The sequence below is a fragment of the Acomys minous genome (genome assembly GCF_964271855.1).
Source record: "Acomys minous genome assembly, chromosome: 11".
NCBI lineage: Eukaryota > Metazoa > Chordata > Mammalia > Rodentia > Muridae > Acomys > Acomys minous.
Window position 1 is genome coordinate 107868981 of NC_140492.1, and position 20838 is coordinate 107889818.

The 20838-nt window shown below is 39.1% G+C and overlaps 1 protein-coding gene across 11 annotated transcripts in view; it reads left to right on the forward strand.

The window, feature by feature from the left end:
- The window catches only part of PDE4D (phosphodiesterase 4D), a 1423826-nt gene that overhangs the window by 1057354 nt on the left and 345634 nt on the right, over nt 1-20838 (forward strand). Inside the window, exon 1 of one of the 11 annotated variants that reach the window (XM_084801375.1) lies at nt 3705-3853. The exons of the other annotated variants lie outside the window; for them this stretch is intronic. Coding sequence (XP_084657501.1) covers nt 3729-3853 — 125 coding nt within the window. The 5' untranslated portion in view covers nt 3705-3728. Of the gene's footprint in view, nt 1-3704; nt 3854-20838 lie in introns of those variants that run through there. 11 annotated transcript variants of the gene reach the window in all.

Sequence of the window (20838 nt, forward strand, 5' to 3'; positions counted from 1 at the left end):
GGGAATTTTCATGTGAAAATTATTCTCTGCTACTGCATAACCCTCCTGAATTATCTTGCTTGCTTGTGATGTTGCTGTTAATACTCTGGGATGGAAAAAAAAGTGTAATGGCCCTCTTAAACCTAAGGATACTAAAGTACCTCAAACTGTCACGTGTTTCAATGTTGGCAGTCATTAAGCCTCACCCTCATATGATAAAATCGGGGATGCAGCACAAGTTTAACAGTGTTATTCCTCAATAGTCCGTTTCTTTATGCCCTGGTGCTTTCAGCTTAAGAAGGCTCCCTTTCCCTTTGTAGGCACCTGAATAAGAGTTTCAAGTCAACAAGGAACTCTGTCCAATCACTCTGTATTTTTTACATTAATTGCCTCATTTTAATGTTATGCACATTTTTATCACATTTGTGTGAATGCATGTGCATTTTGTGCATAAGATTTTACATGTCTTTATGTGTACATATGTGTGGAGGCCGGAGGTCAACCTCATCTGTCATTCCTCATGAGCCATCTGTTTTGTTTTCTGAGACATCATTTCTTACTGGGGCATGGCCAGCAAGCCCCACGGATCTGCCCAGCTTGCTTCCCCAACACTGGGATTGCAAGAAAGTGCCACTATGCCTAGCTTCTTACATACGTGCTAGGGAGCAAACTCTGGGTGCTCAGGCTTGTGGGACAAGAGCTTGTCAGACCCAGTTACCTGACTTTACACTAGAAGAAGTAGACTTGCATATCATTAAAGAACATCTGGAGTAGTGTGTGGAAGCTGGTGTGTGTCCACACGACTTAGGAAATATGAACTGCCATAAAGAACAACTGCCCACTGAGAAGGAAATGAGTATAATTTTTATATAGTGACTCACTTTCAAAAATACAAACACCTATCAGAAAAAAAATTGAAAACATATTTCTTATTAGTAGAAGCCAAGCTTGTAGGTGTCTAAAAAGGAATAGTTGAATAAATATTAGCCCAGCCATGCTATGTGCTTTCGTTTAATTATTAAAAAAAAAAAAACACTCACTATATTACCGTGCATTGAGTACAAAATTGTCCATTGGGTACAAAAATGCTTTATGCGTGACAAGATACAAATTCCCCAAGCCAAATTACCCAAAAGAACACATATGCCCATTCATAATCATGGACATTCACACACACACACACACACACACACACACACATACACACACACACACGTGTACACACATGCATATAAAAGTATACACACATACACATGCATGTGCAAATGCATATATGAATGTGTTTGTGTGTTATGTGTGTATATGTTTATGCATGCATTACTCATATGTTTATATGAACTTATGTTTAAATATATTTGGGAGCATTAGTAAAAATAAGTACAAAAAAAGAAAAAGAAACACATTGGTAAGCATTGAGAAAAATGCAATTAATGTGAAAAAAGAGAAGAAGTTTGTTTATATATCTCTGTGTAATGTGATATGTTTAAATGAGTATGGCCAGACATGGTAGAAACTATTTATAGTCCCTACAACTTGGAAGGGTGAGGCCGAGTAACCAGAGCCTATAAATTCACAGCAACATGAGAACAAGGAGAGGTACAGAATCCTCAATAAGCATCCTATATCATCATTTTATAACTCAATATATATGTTGATATATTGATATATATATCAATGATATATGATATATATATATGATATATATATATATATATAAAATTGGATAGAAAAAATCATCTATGTTTTTAAACTCTGAACTTAAATTGTACCTATTGTTTAAACTAGTGTATGAATTTAGTCACCATCTTAAAATCAATACTTCTTTTGATTTGATTGCACTGGTTCCAAGACTCTTTTCTTGTTGATCTAGAGACAAAAATCTCACCATCTAGCCTTGGTTGACCTGGACCAAGCTAGCCTCACCCTGATAGGCATCGATCTGCCTCTGCCTCCTGAGTGCTGGGTTTAAAAGCACCCGTTACCTCTCTCATGCCATGACTTGTAAATGAATCGTTTGTGTGGGGCAGACAAGACAGATCAGCTGGTTCAGTAGATAGAGGTGCTTGCTGTGAATGAATGAAACCTGAGTTCAATCCCTGGGTCTTACTGAGAAAAGAGAGAACCGACTCCCAATGGTTAGTTGTTCTCTGACTTCTATATGCATGCCATGGCATATTTACCTCTGTACAAACACACGCATAGAGAACCATACACACACACCACATACACCACATACCATATATACATACACACATACATGATACGCACATACATCATAGACACACACACACCACATACCATATATACATATACACATATACCATACACACATACATCATAAACACACATATACCACACACAGAACACACATATACTATACATATATACATCATACACACACATATTCCACATACAACACATATATACACACACATACATACATATATACACACACCACATACACATAAAAACACACACATATACACACACACCATACACACATACACAATACTATATGCACACATACATCCAAACACACAAACACATATACACATACATACACACACCACACATACACACCATACATACATACATTCATACATGCACACACTAATAACAATACTTTTTACAGAATTTTAATTAGACTTGTTTGTGTACATTCAAATCCTAAATAACAATTATTATTTGTGACAGTGTCTTGTAGGGAGCGCAAGCTAGCGTCAGACTCGGAATCCCTCTCCCTCAGCCGTCTGAGGGATGGTATTTCAACTGTTCACCACCACAGTCAGCATGAAACCATTTTTCAGCTGTCAAAGTTGCCCAGCACTTTATATACTTGTCGTCTTGAGTTGCACACAAGGGCCCGTGGGATTTCACTGCAGAAGATGAGTGAAGGGTTTTGAAAGCCATGGGCTTATTAAGCCTGTAACTGCATCAGGAGAGACTGATGCCTTGGACAGAATTATTTGCCGTCTTTCCTACAATTTCTCCAACTTGTCTGTCATTGTTTTAGATTAGCAAAGACACTGCGGTTAGGTTTTCAATAGTTCTTCACTCAGAGAGCAGGGAGAGTCTACATTTCTGAGCATTGCTAATGAAGGGAGAAATCAGCAATCAATTAGTGTTGTCACACACGGACTCTTGCTTATAATTTTTTCTGTCCCCAAGAGGCTGTGTTCACTGTCACTATGAATAGTAATTTATGAAGGAGAACCTACAAGTCCTGATCCTGATAACTGGAAAGTCACCCATAATCATTTCCATGTGCCCATCCTATTTTCTAAGTCTTTACAGCCAGTTTAGGAAGCTGGAGTTATAGCTGATTATCTTCTGCCTATCACGTATGCGCTTGGTATAGACACAAACAACCGGCTCTTTAACCACTACTACATTAGACCTTAGATTAAAATGGATTAAAACCTGCTGCCTCCTCAGAGAGTAGAGCTGAATGGAAACAAGGCTTTTGTGGAGCTACAGAATTTCTCTTTCATCTGCTCAGCCAATAATTGGCTGGAGCACAGCTCTGATTTGAAACTAGAAACGTGCTACAAGCTTCCGTGTCCATGAACAGAAAAGGTAGAGCCTATAGCCTCCGGGAGACACCCGTTTACTCTCTCGAAGAAAAGAAGCACCCGGCGACCAGAGCAGCATATGGCTGAAATCCATTATCTGACACGCTCTTTCCAGCCTTCCCAGGAATGCTGAGCTGGCCGCTAAGACTTGCTTTTACTTCCTGATTTTTGGATACAATGAGTCTGCCAACCAGCTGTGAGCACCTAAGTCTGGGGAAGGTGGCTAGATTCCGAACCACGTATGTTCATGGATCACCTTATGCCATCAACAAGCCAATTGATATTAAGCCACAGAGGAGACGGTAATTGCTTTTCTTTCCTCGGTTGTTTGTCAGTGTAAGTGTGTTTGCTACCCTTTGGTAACTGCTTGGAGATCTGCTGCACTGAGAGGGTCCGGGAGGGAGGTTAGTTGTTAAATTCAGTGTGCTGGGGAGTTGGGGAAACATTAACCCGAGAGGAGAGCTGACAAATATTCTTAGTTTAGTTTAGTTTGGCAAAGCCTAATCCAGTTGCAAGGTCTGTGGATTTTCAGACTCGGGGAGATTGTTAATGCCAGCGTTACCACAGGAATCATCCAAGATGGTAATTGGAAAGGGGATTTGGCAAAATCATGGATTTGTTTGTTAGCAACACTTATTACCCGATACCCAAGTATCTGCGTCTCTCTCCTAAATGCCCGTCCCCAGTAAGAAATGTGAGACAGGGCCATGAGAAACAGTTTCATCTGGCCACTCGAAAAGAGGGCAAGAGATTTGTTTTCCTATCTAAAAGTTATGATTTCTAGATCTGTGTTCCAGAATTCTGCTAAATCATACATACCACCACCACCACCCCCACACACACACTCTCCCAGCACCCTCCCTCCCAGCCAAACAAGCAAACCTGTGCCGTGTGATTTCAGAGTTGAACTCAGCACTTTCAGAGGAAGGGGCTGTCTGCTAAAACGTACCCCCTTCTCCTCCAGCGGTTGCAATGCAGTGCCAAAACAGAGGTGCACGTGACGAACATGTCTGGAACCCATCCCTCAGTCGGCATTCAGAAAGGAGCGAGAAGGACTGGTAGAGATGTTCCATTCTTTCTGTGAACTACAGGGCTCCTAATTTTATGAATTCTCAAAAAAAAAAAAAAAAGAAAAGAAAAGAAAAGAAAGAAATAGAAAAGAACTTTGAAAGGCATTAGATTTTCCTCTGTCATCGCTGTCTTACCTTCCTGCCTTTCTTTTTCTGAAATATACAGGCACATAGATGTAAATGCAGGACTCACCGAACATACACTTGGCTTGATTTGACCTCAAAATAAATGTTATAACTGTGAAGGAATATTTAGATTGTAACTTTTTCTTAGTGGAAATGGATTTGTTGTTGTTGTTGTTGTTTTAATTTTGTTTTTTGTTTATTGTTTCTTACCCTGGGAAGAATTACTTTTTCCCTCAGAATACCAAGTGTTTCCCACACTATCTATTTCCCAAACTATATTTACAGAGTTCTGGCGCTATGTACATTCCTGGTGAGCTAACACTTATCTAAGCTTTACTGTACTACCTGTAGCCCAGATCGAGCATGGCGTGGTCACTATCACTTACCTTACACCTCTACTCTAGGGGTAAGAGACTGAAATCCACACAAGGTGCCAATGTCAACTGTGAGTTTATTTCCCCTGTTCCTTTATATTTTTTATTTTTTACTTAAAAGGTGATAACCTTTTTAAGTAAGTCATCTTATATTTTGTGTAAGTTGATATATATGGATAAGTCCTCAGGAAGATGCAGGCTATTCCCAGTTAATTTTATTTCTTTTTAATTAAAAAACAAAGTGTATTCATCCAATAACAAAGATGCAATTTAGAGTTGTGATGCACAGTTGAATAAAAACAAAACCAAGCAACAGCAACAACAAAAAACTCACTTTATTGTCCCTGAATCTCAAAGAGAAATGCATCAGGAATCTGAAAACGCTGAGGAACCTTCTTTGTTTGGTTGGTATTGTTGTGTCTTATAATTTTAAAATTAAACACTGTGGTGTATTTTGCAGGTAAGTGGTTTTAATAGCATCCTATAATAAGCAATGTTTGGTGGCATGGACCTTGGAATCTGTAAGAAAAAAAGATACCCGATCCACCCTTTATAATCAGTTAAATGCCTCATATTTAGCAGATGTATAACTAGATCTTTCTGTTTCACACCTCTGCGCCATGGGACTGGGATAGAGCGAGTTGATCCTGAAAGCAGTAGCTAGACAGTATGCCTGAGTGCTGGAAGAACATCCAATTTGTCATTGTTTTTATTCCATAGCTAATTTTTTGAGGCTATATGTTTTAAAACCTCTCATTAAAAAAAACATAGACAATTATACTAAAATCTCAAAAATAAAAGGGACTATTTAAAAGATTATAAAGAAACTAGTACACCTGCAATGGTGGTGCTTCATGACCCTGGGTTCAGGAAAATTTACCTAAAGATGGTCGCTCCCCTTTCAGGATGATTACCTGGGCTCATCTAAGATTAGTAAATAGCATCTATGTGTTTATATTCTTGTTTATATAACAAGGGTTATATTATTGGCAGATGGGTAATTGTTTTTATGACTTGAAAAGGTAGGAAGGAAAGAAAGGAGAGTGTGGATGGGAGCAAGGTATAAAGAAAGAGAAACCTCGTAAGGAAGAGATGCTCCAACACAGTGGCACATGCTTGTAATCCCAGCCCTTGGGATGTGGAAGCAGCCAGACTAGGAGTTCAAGGACAACCTTAACTACACAAGGAGTTTGAGGACAGTGTAGGCTACATGTGACCTTGTCTCAAAAGAGTAAAATATGCCAGATGTGAGAGTTTATTCCTATAACTCCAGTACTTGGAAGGTCAAGACGAAAGAAATTGCAAGGAGTTTGGCATCAGCCTAGGCTTCACAGTAAATTGAAGGCCATCCATGACTAAGTAATGATACCCCATCTCACATAACGAAAGGGAGAGAGGCAAAGAGAGGGAGAAAGAGTAGGAAGGGAGGGAGGGGGTAAGGGAGGGAGGGAGGAGGAGAGAGAAATAAAATGTGCCCATATGTTGTTTCGCCCTACCCAGTGAAGCATGATATTGAGTTGATAAAAAGAAATCTGGCTTTTTAGTTAAAGCCATTGTGGGGGGGGGGGGTGGAGGGGGGAGATGGAGAGGGATGAGGTAGGGAAACTAATTTAGAAATTTAAAATACAGTTTGATTTAAATCCAGGTATATTCTTATCAAATAATGACTTGCTGAATGAAAAGTATGTTAGAACACAGAAAAATAATTTCCATCTTAAAAAATCAGCTATGTTAGAAGTGCAGCCACATGGTCATTTGATAGTTACCCATTTTTTTTATCTCAAGTGGCAATGAAGACATTATCAAAGTAGTTAAAGCACTAAATCTTAATTAAGCTCAGTGTTGAAGAGAATGACAGCTCTGCCATCTGGAATTACCGTGGTTTGCTGTATTTGTAATTTCTAAAACTCTTTAAGTTTTTATAGTCTCCACGAACTCTAGAACACTGTATTTTTTAACTTGCCAAGCTATAACTTTTTAAACTTATTAAATGTTGGCATTTCAAGTCTAAGACATAGAGATAGAAAGATCAATTATCTTGCATAGTTGAGTATTTGTATTTGTGGCATTTTGCCACCTACACTGGCATGTCATTGGTGTTGTTCTTTGTTAAGGTCTTGCTTTTGTGGGCACACAATCTCACAGCAGCTTTCCTGGTCACTAGTAGGGTCACCTCTAAGCCACAGGTATTTGGGTAGGCTCATAGTATCGGTAATAAATCCATGCTTATTGAGAAGAACTAGGCAGCTGTTGGTTACCCCTAAGATGTAAATGCCACTACTGCACCTTTGGTGATGTCTTACTGTGCTGCTGATCCTTATGCTGGTTTGTAGGCATCACAGTAGGGTAGGACAATTGACTGTTTTTCCCTCTTGGCAGCTTACCTAGCACCTTCTCATGCTATGAGAGCTACTTGTCAGAAAGGAGACTTTCAGGTCAGTACCAGCCCAATTCCCCAAGTCTCATATCCAAAGTATGTGGTATCTTCAGCAATAGGGACTTACCTTCAAATTCTGGGAGGCAACCGTGTAAAGTTTCAATACGTTATAATGCTTTGAGGGTCTCCTGGAGTCCCCTGACCAACAACTCACAAGGAAGTTTCTCATGCCTGATACTAGGATTTTGATTAGATGGTGTATGTCTCTTAAAGAGAGCATTATAACTCCAAATAGCATAATTTCATTTAGAAATATGTATACTCTATCATTATGTACCAAAAGAAAACAAGTCTACATTGTAAACAACAAATCTTCACCAATCACAAATTTAATTTATGCTCCATAGCTTCTTTGACACCATTAGATCAACATTTGATTCTTAGATCAACATTTCTTTTTGTGTAGTACTTCTGTGAATGTGGGCATTAAATTAGTTACATGTCCCCAGTTCTTCTTAACTGGGAATCACTTTATTCACTTCCAACCTAAGGACATCTGCAAAGTCTAGGGACATATTTAGTTACCATGAGTTAGGCTGTGATTGCTTAATCATATCAAGTATAAAAGGACAGGACTGTCTTACGATAAGCAGACAAAATTTCTACAATAAATAATTGCTGAACTGTCAGCAAGCCCAACTGGGAAGTGCCTCACAGTTCTCTGAAGACCTTTACTGACATCCAAGCAATTCATATATTTTATGAATTCGTGGAAGCAGTACTCTTCACATCTTTTGTGTATCTATCATGAAGCTATTGCTTTCTTAGTCTGGTTAAAAATGGAAAACTACTTTAGACAATAGGCTAAAATATTCAGTATCAGTGGCTTTATTGCATTTCTATGGCCTGCTGTTTCTTCAGGAGAGGTTCTACTGAGATCTCATTAAAGACAGTTGAATGAATGATCCAATATAGCCCTATAGCTCTAGGCAAGGTGCTAAGCAGTGATCCACACTTCAAAGAGAAGTGAAAAATACTAAGCAGAATTACACAGGAGATAATGGATATTAAGTTGTGTGTGTGTGTGTGTGTGTGTGTGTGTGTGTGTGTGTGTGTGTGTGTGTGTTTACTGAAGTCTTGACATCTGCTCCCATGGCTACATATATGGGGCCTATGACTGTGACCATGTAATGTGAGCCATGTAGGTGTTTTTCATCATAACCAATTCCTTCTAACAACAAAGAGAGGGAACCTCAAGGGACATGAGAAGATTCTCTTTGATGATTGTCTCTTTTTTTCCTCTTTAAGTAAAACTTCTAAAAAAAAATCATCAGAGTTTCTTCCACTCCTCCCTGTATCTGGATGTAACAGTTAGTGGTGGAAACCATTTCTGTTAAAAGACACATCTCTAGCTTTGCGTTCTGTCCTCAGTGCGCAAGCTGAGTATCCAACTGCCTAGTACCAAATGGTCCCTAGAGGTTTCAGACTCCATCTATTTAAAATTAAAGTCACTCAGGGACATTCGCCATCTCCGTAATCGATGCTGCAGACTCTGGAGCCCTCCAAGGTGCTTCCTTTTTTCGGTTCTGCCACTCTTCCATTTTGTAGAAGTGTGTGCCGCCTTGACCCTTGAGCTTACCCTCTTTTGCCATTCCCATTCCCAGTGCTACCCATTTTGCATCACATCCTCATCCTCTCTTGCCTGAAAGTTGGGTTTTCATCGTTAGCATCTTTTCCCTCGTTATAACCCACAGATTCATTTTCTATACCACCGTTTTGATGTCCCCATGTTTGTACAAATGGAATGCTCAAAACAACCATTATATAGTCTTCCTAAAATTCTTTTGTAAATTGTCATTGACACACATTCTGTATTCTAAGTATGAGGAACTACTTGCTATTCCTATTTATTTTTGGCCTGGAGTTTTCTTCTCTATATTTTTTTAATGAATCCTAGCTCATGTTACAAACCATTTTCATTAACTAGTTTCCTATGCCTCAATTTTGAAATTGAGTAGCTCCTTTTGGCTAACTGCTTTATTTTTCTGATATGGCTACTGTAGTATTATCATCATGAATTCCAATTACGTGTGCATTTTCTTTGTTTTCAATTTAAGATTAGTATGATGGAAACTGTTGTTTTAGGGATACAAACTTGGCAAGGGTGCACAAAATAAATTGCAATGGAAAAGAGCCATAGAAGCAAGCAATGTGAAATCCTAATAAGAACAACTTCATTAAAATAAGGACGCGAAGCCAGATATTAGATAGAAATTTCAGGAGTTGCTCAAAAGCTAAAAGGCAAAATCGAGAACCCAACACACACATACACACACACACACACACACACACACACACACACACACACACACGAATGAACACATGATACTTAACATAATTGTTACTCTAGGCATGACGTGGCCTGAGAATAAGTAATACCAAGGTCCAATGAGAACTCTGTGAAGGAAGCCATGATATGAATGTCAAGCTAAAAAATATAGTGTCTTGATGAAGGAGGGAGGGCAGGGTAAAACAGAAAGTGGGGTGGGCTGGCAGGCAGGCAGAGGACATTGCTTTTCTAAAACAACTGAATGATTTCAATCATTTCAGTTTGGAAAGACATTAAGTGATAATATGTCTTATTGTCATCAGAATTTATCTCATTTTATTCATCAGAAATATAATTCAAAGCATTTTCTTTGTGTATTGCACAATTATTTCAGTGTTTATAAGTATGTTGTAGGTATGATTTTCCAACTGAACTTAAAAAGGATGACAATTTTCTAACCTATTCCTAATGACTGGGGATTAATATCGAGTCCTAAATGGCAATCTCCGTCCTCCTCCAGTTCAGCATTCACCCATCACTCAGAGAATGTGTTGCTGGAAGGAGGGCAACAGGCCAGGAGAGGTTGCTTAGAATGTCCATTACTAGAGCTGTAGGAGGGGGAGTCCACATCGGAGTGACCGTCACATGTTACAACAATGAGATACTAGTTTACTTAACATCCTTGGAGACATTAAGTTTTTTTTGTAGCTTTGCTTCTATGTCAAACAAAATTATTGTGTAGAGCTGACCTACAAAGGGAAGAATCTGCTCTCGCTCCTTCTCTGCCCAGTGTGATAAATGAAAGCAGTGAATACTGAGGAAACATGTGAAGCTACCTTAGCACCATGGTATCCTGCAGTGTTCATGTAGGAGGTCTGATGGTGAAGGTAAACAGGAATATGGTGAGTCTATTCCATTCCTTTGTATATGTATATTTTTATGTATGTATATATGTATATATATGTATACATATATGTATGTGTATATGTACACGTTTTAGGAGGCTTCTACAATAGTAAGTTTTCATATGACCTTTTAAAAGGGTTTTACTGTTAGTTATCCCACTCTATGCTTCTCTACCTGCCCTCCCACCGTTTTACTAGTTCACATCCCATTATTATTGCCTTTTTTCATGTTTGTAACACTCGGATTCCATCTTTCTTCTCTTGAAATCCTTCCATGGCCTCTTACTAAGTTTCATGATGTCTTGGGTATTCCAAACGAAGCACACATATCACATATCTAAAGACTCAAAGCTAACATTCACATATCACAAAGAACATGTGACATTTGTCGTTCTGGGCTTAGGTGACCTCATCCAGGATGGTTATACTTAGGTCCATCCATTGACTTGTGAATTTTATCTCATTTTTCTTTGCATGTGAATAATAGCCTTTGGTTAGATAGACCACATTTTCATTATCCATTCAATAACTCATGGGCATTGTCGCTGTTCCTATTCACTGGCTATTGTGAATAGAGCATTGGCGAACATAGATGAGCAAGCATTACACTGATTTTCATAGTGGATACATCAGTTTGCATTCCTTCCAGTAGTGAACACTATTTTTCTGTCTCTCTGTGTCCATACCATAATTTGTTGTCATTTTTTTCTAGTCTTACTCATTATGACTACAGTGAAATGAAATCTCAGAGCAATTTTAATTTGCATCTACCTGATGGAGTTTAAGTATAGTTACTCTATAATAGGAGGACAGGGCCTCTCACAGACACCATAGCTTATTAAAAAACAAATCCCAGTACAACTATGGGCTCTCTCTTTTCCATTGCTGGTCAGTAGGGTAACACAGAATCCCCAAACATTACAAGATATTGTCATTTCTCTTGGTTATCACAACTTAATGGTAAGACCCTATTACTGAAGACACCCTATACTTGAGTCCTAAGACTGAGAAATCAACATGGTACATACCTTGAACCTTTAACCCAATTGGCTAGCTTTCATAGTGGTGGAAGGTGCTGAGCACACTGCTGGGGAAGAAAAACAAACAACAAACTCAGTGAACTGTGAACCCTGCCAGCTACACAAACCACTGCCCGAAAATGATATATCTGTTGGTATAACAGTGACACAAATGTTATGGAGGTAATTAAACACTTTCTGATTGGATTTAAGGCCCATTTTACAATACATTATAACTCAGAACTGGTACTAGTAACAGAGCTGTAGACTCATGACTGGCTAGATTATATGCCTCAGAGAAGAAGCTAACACCATTATTCTGCTAAATGGATATAGTAATCAACTAACCACTAAGTAGCTTTGTCAGTGGTGAAGAAGAGAAAGACCCTTAAGAAAAGAATTTGTTAAGGAGGGCATTATGGAACAAATAGTTCTTCTGAGGCATGGAATGCATTCTGAATATTAAAAGACAGCTAGGGCCTCCTTCACAGGGCTCTCAGGAGCAGTGATCCAACCAGGCCTCGTGGTCCATGGGGAAACATTCTCCAAATTCTCAGGCTAGGCGAGGTGCCTATTTATATCCTCTTTGGGGGCTGTTGAGCTTTTCTCACTATTATAATAGCATATTCCAGTATTTTGTGGGTCTTGTTTTCTTTCCACATCCAATTGTAGAACCATGAAAACAGAATATAAGTCTGTATGCTAAAACCACAGTGTGTCCCATAGTTCATACAGGACCTGACACATAACAGCCAGTCAACAAATTCATGGTTTTTCTTTCCCAGTTAGAAAAATGAAAGTAGTTAGAACAAATCAATAAATCTATATTTTTTAGAGATATATATTAAATTCACAATGAATTTGCTTGATTCTTTTATAGTTAAAAAAAAATCAAAATTCTCTAACTGGGCAGTGGTAGTCCGTGCCTGTAATCCCAGCACTTAGGATGCAGGTGAATCTCAGATCTTTGAGTTCCAGGCCAGCCTGATCTACAGAGTGGGTTCCAGGACAGCCAGGGCTACACAGAGAAACAGTGTCTCAAAAAACAAACAAATAAAACAAAACCAAAGAAACAAAAAAAATCAAAATTCTCTTGAAATTTTATTAAATCTAACCTTATGATTGTATGGAACTTTACACTAAAGAAGCTCATAACACATGGCCTGCAGTTCACCACACTCTATGGAAGCAAGTAGAAGAATGTGGCATTTAGCTAGTGATTTTTAGCTAGTGTGTGTCAAAAGTCGGAAATGCATATGCTCAAAGAATTCTCAAATCTGTAGAGCAATAAAACATTTATTCAGCTGACCCATATGACAACCCTATAGTTTTCCTAAATTTACAATTGCCCTCCTGCCCCCACCCCTCTGAAAGACTAAAATATGTGCTTTGGTTTCTCCTGTTATTTCTGAATAATAGATGCTAGGGTATCCCGTATAAGATGTGATGCTGGAGTTGCCATGGCAATCCATTGTGGTTATAACAGGAATATTATGAATGCCAGCAGTTTTGTATTCTCCTAGAGTTCCTAGTTTCTTTACTTTTGCCTTTTTGAGTGTCAGGGTTCCAGTGGCTATGACAGAAAGAAGAACAATCCAAGTCTGTTTTTCTGTTCCTGTAGTAGGAGTCAGCTCTCTTTACAAGGGAGTTCCTGGGCACTTTGCCTTGCAAGAGGTTTTGCTGGTGTTTGGTAATTCTCCTCGTTGGTAAAATCTTCTTCCCTCCAGGGGAAAATGCTTTTGAATCCTAGGGCTGATAGATGGTTGAATGCTGCGTGACGAGCCCTGACATAGCGGGTCATGTCAACCTTGAGATGGTGTTACATTAAATTTATCTGTTTGGCCTAGGAAGCCAATAATTGACACAGAGACCAAAACGTGCCTTAAAGCTTGCAAGCACCACACAGGGCAGAATCTAAACTGATACTTATCTACCCATAAACTAAAATAAACTACTCTAAACCTCATAATATACATATATCCCAAGCACTTGCCAGTCTGATCCTCAGAGGCTTCTCTCCTTCTGTCAACTGTCAGCCATCCTTCCTCAGTCAATTCTTGGCTCCTCCTCCTCTCCAGGAAGTCTCGTCTTCCACATCCTGTTCTTCTGCCCCGCTGATTGGCTAAACAGCACTTTATTTAGACAGTTGTTACATTCACTCAAGACATTCCCCCACAAGATGGCCCTTGTCTGACTCCAGCATCCATTTAGAATAAGCTCAAGCAGAATAGGAAGGGGACAGCTAGCCTTCGCATTGCTGGCATTCTTTAAAGCTAAATTGGCATTTTGACTGTGTCACTCTAGACTGTCTGTGTCAGTCTAGAACTTCAGTGACTATGAAGATGATTAGAGTTAAGTCATTCTGAGGATAATAAGGTTCCTAGGACCCATTCGTCTTTCTAGGGTACTAAGGGACTTTACAAAGAAGGCCCTGACTCACCCTCTGAAAGGACAATTCCTTAGTGTCGCCCATCCATGCACTTAAGAATGCAAATTCAAATGGATATTTTAGGCAAATTGGAGGGACAGAGGAGAGAGGAGAAATTTACCTAGAGCACTCGTCCACCTGCCTCTACTTTCCACGGATGTGCATTCACTCCTACTCATGAAGCAAAGTGTGAATAAGGAGCTCTCTTCACGTCTCAGTTCCCGCTGGGCCTGTCCTGTGGGACTGTCTATGGTAAGACACACTATCCTATACTTACATGATAAAGGCCGCTTCTAGGACTTGCCTAAATAAGGCCCACCTATAAACTTTTTACTAAGATACCGTCAAAACAGAGACTTTAAAAATTCAACCTGGGCTGAGCAGGTGTTACAGGCAGCCAGAACACTATATACATTATATATATATATATTTTTTTTTTTTAATTCAACCTGAGATGGTGTTCTTAGAATGACAGTTAATGTGATGCGTCGCATGCACAAAGGTTAAGATATTACGACTCTGTGCATTTCCCGGAAGCACCGTCTTATACACCAGCTCTTTGTGCAGGAGAACTCCAGTGCATGACCCACCTTAGCTACAGCCCCACTGGTCATCCAACCATTTCATGCGCAGAATAAAAATGCACAGGGTAAAAACGAGGATCCCACTCTCAAGTGGGACGGAAACCACTAAGCACCGAGCACAAGATGCGCAGATGTCAGGATAGCCTTTCATGTTTTCCTTCCCTTTTGCATTTACTTGTTCAACAGGAATGTACCGAACAGGCACTGAATTCAAGGATGTCGGTTAGGAATTCAAAACTGAGAAAGATAAATTCCAAGTCATTTAAAAAGGTCATAGTGAAAAAATAAATAAAAAACCAAGTAAAAAGGCCATAATGTAACTGCTTAGGCAAAATAAAAATAAAACAATAGAAACTATAAACAAAAAGAAAAACTTAAATTATAACCACATAAAGATTTTATAGTCTTTGAGGAGCCCATAGAAACAAAATCTCAAGTCGGGCTCTTCATAATAGGTATAGCAATTTACATTGCGAGCAAAGATGAAGCATTCTTCTGAGGTGCACTGGCTCTGTTTGCAATGTAGATTTTCATCTATTTCTGTTTGTCTTAAACATCAACTAATGAAAAACTTAGGCCCTGGTGGTCCATAAATAATGTTCCAGGACCTGAGGTTAGTTGAGTGTCAGAACAGGGACCAAGTTGTTGGTCTATGAACTTTGTTTTCAGTATTACTTTGTGCACTACACAGAAGCAGAGGTCTTTATTTTAGTCGTTCTGAGGAAGTTTTGACTTCTAAATGGGGGTGTTGTCAAATGCGTCATGGGCAGAGCGAGGTTATGTTCAGTGATGCAGAGGTGAATATATGTGTGTGTGCATGCATGTGGGTGTTAATGCTCACCATTGCGAGGAACCTGTCAAGGGTATGATGTGTCTGAACAAATGGACATTTACAAGGAAAAATTGTGTGCAGCCAGAACTTAAGAGGTCGAGACGTGCTCTTGGGGGATGGCTTGGAAAGGGAGAGGGAATTTTACTTTTAGGGTCATGATACTGAAGCTAATCATTTCTAAGATAAGGTAACACTTGAAGGGGGTTTGCACATAGAAATGACCATAACTGATTAAGAAAAGACATAGGCTTATTTGCCTCATTCATAAAGTTTAAGATTTTATGTACTCCCAGGAAGATGTGTCTTATAGGAATGCATGGGGTGCAGGCTACCAAAACCAGAATTCTGCAGGAGAAGATCCATGAGAAGGCACCCAATAATAATCTTCACTAGAAGAAAAAGCGTGCTAACAAAATAAGAATAACATGTTATAATACAACTTTTTATTTCAGTCTTTCTATATCTTTCATAATGATGGCCTATATGAAACAATGACATTTGTGTTCGATTCCAAGAGAGGAGGTAGCTGTGTCTGGTAAGAAAGTCCTTAGGAGAGAATGCTGGCTGCCAACACTGAGGGAGGATTAGCAAGACTTGACAGTGTGCTTAAGACAGATGAGAATGATAACTCCATGTAGATACCTGAGTCCCTAATAAATCCCAGATTTCTTGTAGAAGATTTTTTTTTAATTAACAGAAACAGAGATCTGGGATGGGCACAGGTTCGGCAGAGAACTGCAGTGTGGCTCACTGATAGAGAGGCAGATTTTGGAGAATCTGAGTGAACAATCTGAAAGAGATGAACAGATACATGTCAGAGATAAAGATATGAAAGTAGAGAGAACCACCTGAGGTTCGTGGGAAATATATCCACTTGTTACAGGCAGTCAAGGTTCAGTGATTTTCAGAGTCACGGTCAATTATTGTTCCTTCGTTATTTGCTTTTCTCCAGTGCAGAGCAGAGCTTCCACCCTGTCCTGTGCTGTGTATATCTTGTCTTCTTGTATAGAAGACAAATGGTTTTAGAGCTTCAAAATGCAACAGCTGGGCATGGTGGTGGATGCCTGTAATCCAAGCACTCAGGGAGGCAGAGGCAGGTGAATCTAAATCTCTGAGAGTTCAAGGCCAGCCTGGTCTACAAAGTGAGTCCAGGACAGCCAAGGCTACACAGAGAAACCGTGTCTCAGGGAAAAAAGAAAAATAAAATAAAACAACTTCAAAATACATCTCTATTCTTAAGCATATTATCGAGCTTGTTCAAATCTTGGCAAAATTGCAAGCTACCTAAATTGCAAGTGCTTCTCTAAATTAAATCTACATTAAAACTGACCTTTACTTTTTAATTTAAAAACAAAAATCAAGCCATTATTAACCTTTATATCAAATGAGCTTAATCAACAAATATTTATAAAAGAAAATTACGATTCACCTCGGGGTGTCAATGGTCCAGTTCTGATCTCTACTCTTATATTTTCCTATATGACTGTGTGAGTGGTCTAGTTGCCAGGAATCAATAGAAAACTTGCACAATGATTAGGATTTGGTGACAGTGATAGAAGTATACAATTTTAGAATTGTAGAGAACAACAGAGAATAACCCATCAACAGAAAGTGCTGTCACACAGTCACTGCCAAGATGGATGCTTGTGTCTGCACAGGGAAAATTAGCCCAAGATCAAGTGTTTTGTCATTTTCCATTATGTGGCTTGATTTTGTTTTTAAGTAATAAATTAAAATAGCTTTTTTAGTTCAGCTTACTGGAAGTTGAACAGTCACAGCGTTCAGCTAGAAAAAGACATTTCTGTTAGTCCCTTTCAGTGGTTCAGAGAGCAACTTTACCAGTAGTTAGATACATTGTTTTCCTAGGGATGTATTGAGGCTGTTTCAAACGCATCTAGTGTCCCCTCTGAAGGATTTGTTTATCTTTTCACTGCTGCTCTGAGCCAACAATGCTACTTCTACTTTTCATTTGCATTTAAGATATGGTCACCTCACTGCTGTAATCCGTACAAAAATGCCACTTTAGTACACCATATATAATTTGGATATGTAATATATGATAATCTACAAATAGAGATCTGTACCTAACCTACTGCTCAATATCTTTAATAGAGAATTATATAAAGGATATATAACTGATACCTTAAAATAATGAGATTTAAGGGAGTAAGGTAGATCACCACATCTTGTGCATACAAACAACACTAAATGAATTCAGCAGGTTCTATTCACATATTTATGAATATATGTATATATATATAAATAATAATCAAAGAAAAAGAGGGCGCCAATATAGGGGGTAGAATGAAAGAGGCTAGATGAAGGGGAGAAAAGAAGGGTTGGAGAAAGGAAAGGGAAACTGAAAGAGATGCAATTATATTTTAATTAAAAGTTCTTTTAAAATAAAAAAAAATCAGTTCAACTTGTAACTAACACATTCAATACTAACCAATACATTCAACTGGTATAACATCATACTGTCCTTCAAAGTGTGTGTGTGTGTGTGTGTGTGTGTGTGTGTGTGTGTGTGTGTGTGTAGTTGTTTTCTGTTTAGTTGTAGGTACATGTGCGCAGGTAAGTATGAGGATGCATGCATATATACAGGGACAATTATACTTGTGTGCACATATGTGTGGAACCAGAGGTGAATTTGGGGCATCATTTCTCAGGAAGACTCTACTTGGTTCTCTTGAGACAGGCTCTCCTTTGGGATCCTAGGGATCACTATTAGACTGGACGTTAGACCCGCTGGTGAGGGAGTCCCAAGATCTCCCATCTTTGTCACCCCAATACTATGATTCCAGCTGTACGTCACCACCCAGGGTTTTTTATACACATTCTGTGATTAAGTTCATGGTACTGTGTGTCTGTAGAAACCACTTCTACCAACAAAGCTGCTATCCTTATCCCCCTGTGATATTTTGTATTTTGTATCTTATACTAGAGCTATAATCCATGTGGATAATAACTTTCCCATTGATTTAATCAAGACTTCAATTTCATCAACTTTCTCATTAGAAATATAATTCCCTTTGCCTATGTTGTTCCAAATATACTTAGAAGTTTTCCAAACAGAAAATCAGCTATTCTTTTTAACTTTAGGTAATAACATTAAATAAGGTAACAAGCTCACCCTTGCTCTAAGTTCCCCACAGCCTGCTATGATCAGTGGCTGACATACTGGACAGCCCACAGGGTTTAGAATCAAACCCTGACACTCACTGTGTTACTTTGGGCAAGTAGCTTTCTCTTTCTGTTACCTTAGTTCTTGTGTGTAAAATGGAGATAAATATATCATTTATATTATGAAGTTATCAAGAAAATTAAATGAAATTATACCAAGTATACAATACTTAGTACAGATCCTGGGGCATTGCCACCAAAGATTAATCTGGTTTGTTTTTGTTTTTTATCATCATTTTCACTGTGCTGTGTATATACTTTCATTGTTTGCCACTCTGTCACCACTGAGTTTCCATCAGAAGGGAACTTCTTGTCTCTAGCTCTGTAAATCAGGTGGAGAACAGACAAACACTAAAGTGTAGCCTTCTCCTGATCCATACCACATGACTGTGTGACTGCCATCCCAGAGCTCGCAAAGTCCCCATGAGGGTAATGGCGTCTTTCCATTTCCCCAAACTCAGAACTCAAAGGTGTCATAGTGCCTCTCTTCCCATCACTGGCCTGTCCTAGCCAGTCCACATCAAGTTGCCCTATGAACGTTTCACTACAGCATCTCATGTCTCCCTAACTCCTCATCCCCCACTGACCCACTGTCCCTCACCCCAGGCAGATGCAATGCCCATCTCCTCTTTTATTGCTTCCATCTGTGCAGATGTTGACAATTTCCCCCATATGCTAATCATAACCCCACATTAGGCCCGTTTCTTGCCATTCTAGACAGCCTGGTTTGTGACCGTCTCACAGGCATGTCCCTGTGTTTCCATCCCTGCACTTTGGAGTGACAGCTCTCTCCCGAAATGGCCCTGCTCACTTTCTTCTCAGCCTATTCAAATGCTTTGCTGTTTTCAAGGCATGGCCTCCTCTGCACCTGATGAATCTGGTAGCCTGGCCCATGCTACAGTATGAAAGATTCAGAATTGCCTGACTGAATGGAAGGAGTTCAGTCTCGGGGCCCAAACCACTCTGTCTATTTCCTTGTTATTCCTGTCCAAAGTACCTACTCTCTCTGAGACTTGCATTCTGCTTCTATGTAATTAGATTTCCAATACCTTTGTTGCAGGGGGCTCTTCATGATTAAGAAGAATGTATGTGCCAGTCTGTGAGAATTGAGAGTGTGTGCTCAGTTTTTGTTCGCAGTCATAGGGGTACCTAACATGCAGCTTTGGGACCATCTTTCACCGTAGCATATTGTTTTCCTTTGGATCACTCTGAAATATATGTTTGATTTCCAAACTAGCATACAAGTGTCTGGGTAATAGCTAGAACTTAATTGAGTTGTGTGTGCATGTGTGTACAGTGATGTTTATAGACATCAAAATAGAGGCACTTTTGTGCACATTGCTTCTGGTCCACATATGAAAACACTGTCCTGTGAGTAAGATGATATTCCTGTTTTATTCATGGAGAACTGACTTGAAGAGTAGAATTCCCTCCCAACCCTGTCGAAATCTTAAAAGTGTTGTCACCTCAAAGAAATGTCAAATAGTCTCTTTCTCAATTCTGTTGGATTTTCTTTCTGAACTACATGCCACATTATCTATGAGAGCCGGTTGCCTAGATCAATATGTATGTTACTAACCACCTGCCTGTTTTTAATCTAAGCAGTATTGTCCCTGCATTGTGGGAAGCGGGGAGGGGAGATGGTTGTTAGAAGGTCACTCCACTGCATGGGCTACACGTAAGCAATGCTTCCAAAAAGACAGCCATGGCAACTTGTTGGGCCACTCAGAGCTGCTGTCTAGAGAGACAAATGGCACTAGAATCCTTCCTCCTAAGGAAAAAGAAGAACAGAGTATTGGTAAATCCAGTTAGTAAATATACATGTTGGGTAATAAGATGTTGCTGCAGACCAGCGTTCTCTTGGGAAAAAAAATTACAAGGTAAATAATTTTGTTCTGAGTGTTCTCTAGCATAAATCAGACAAGTTTAAATTTAGTTAGATTTTTGTATCTGAACATTACAGCATTAGCTGTGTCAAAAAATAGAAAATTTCCATGTGAAGCCAAGAACACAGAAAACTATGACTAAACACACTGTTATCTGGAGTTTATCTTTAGATG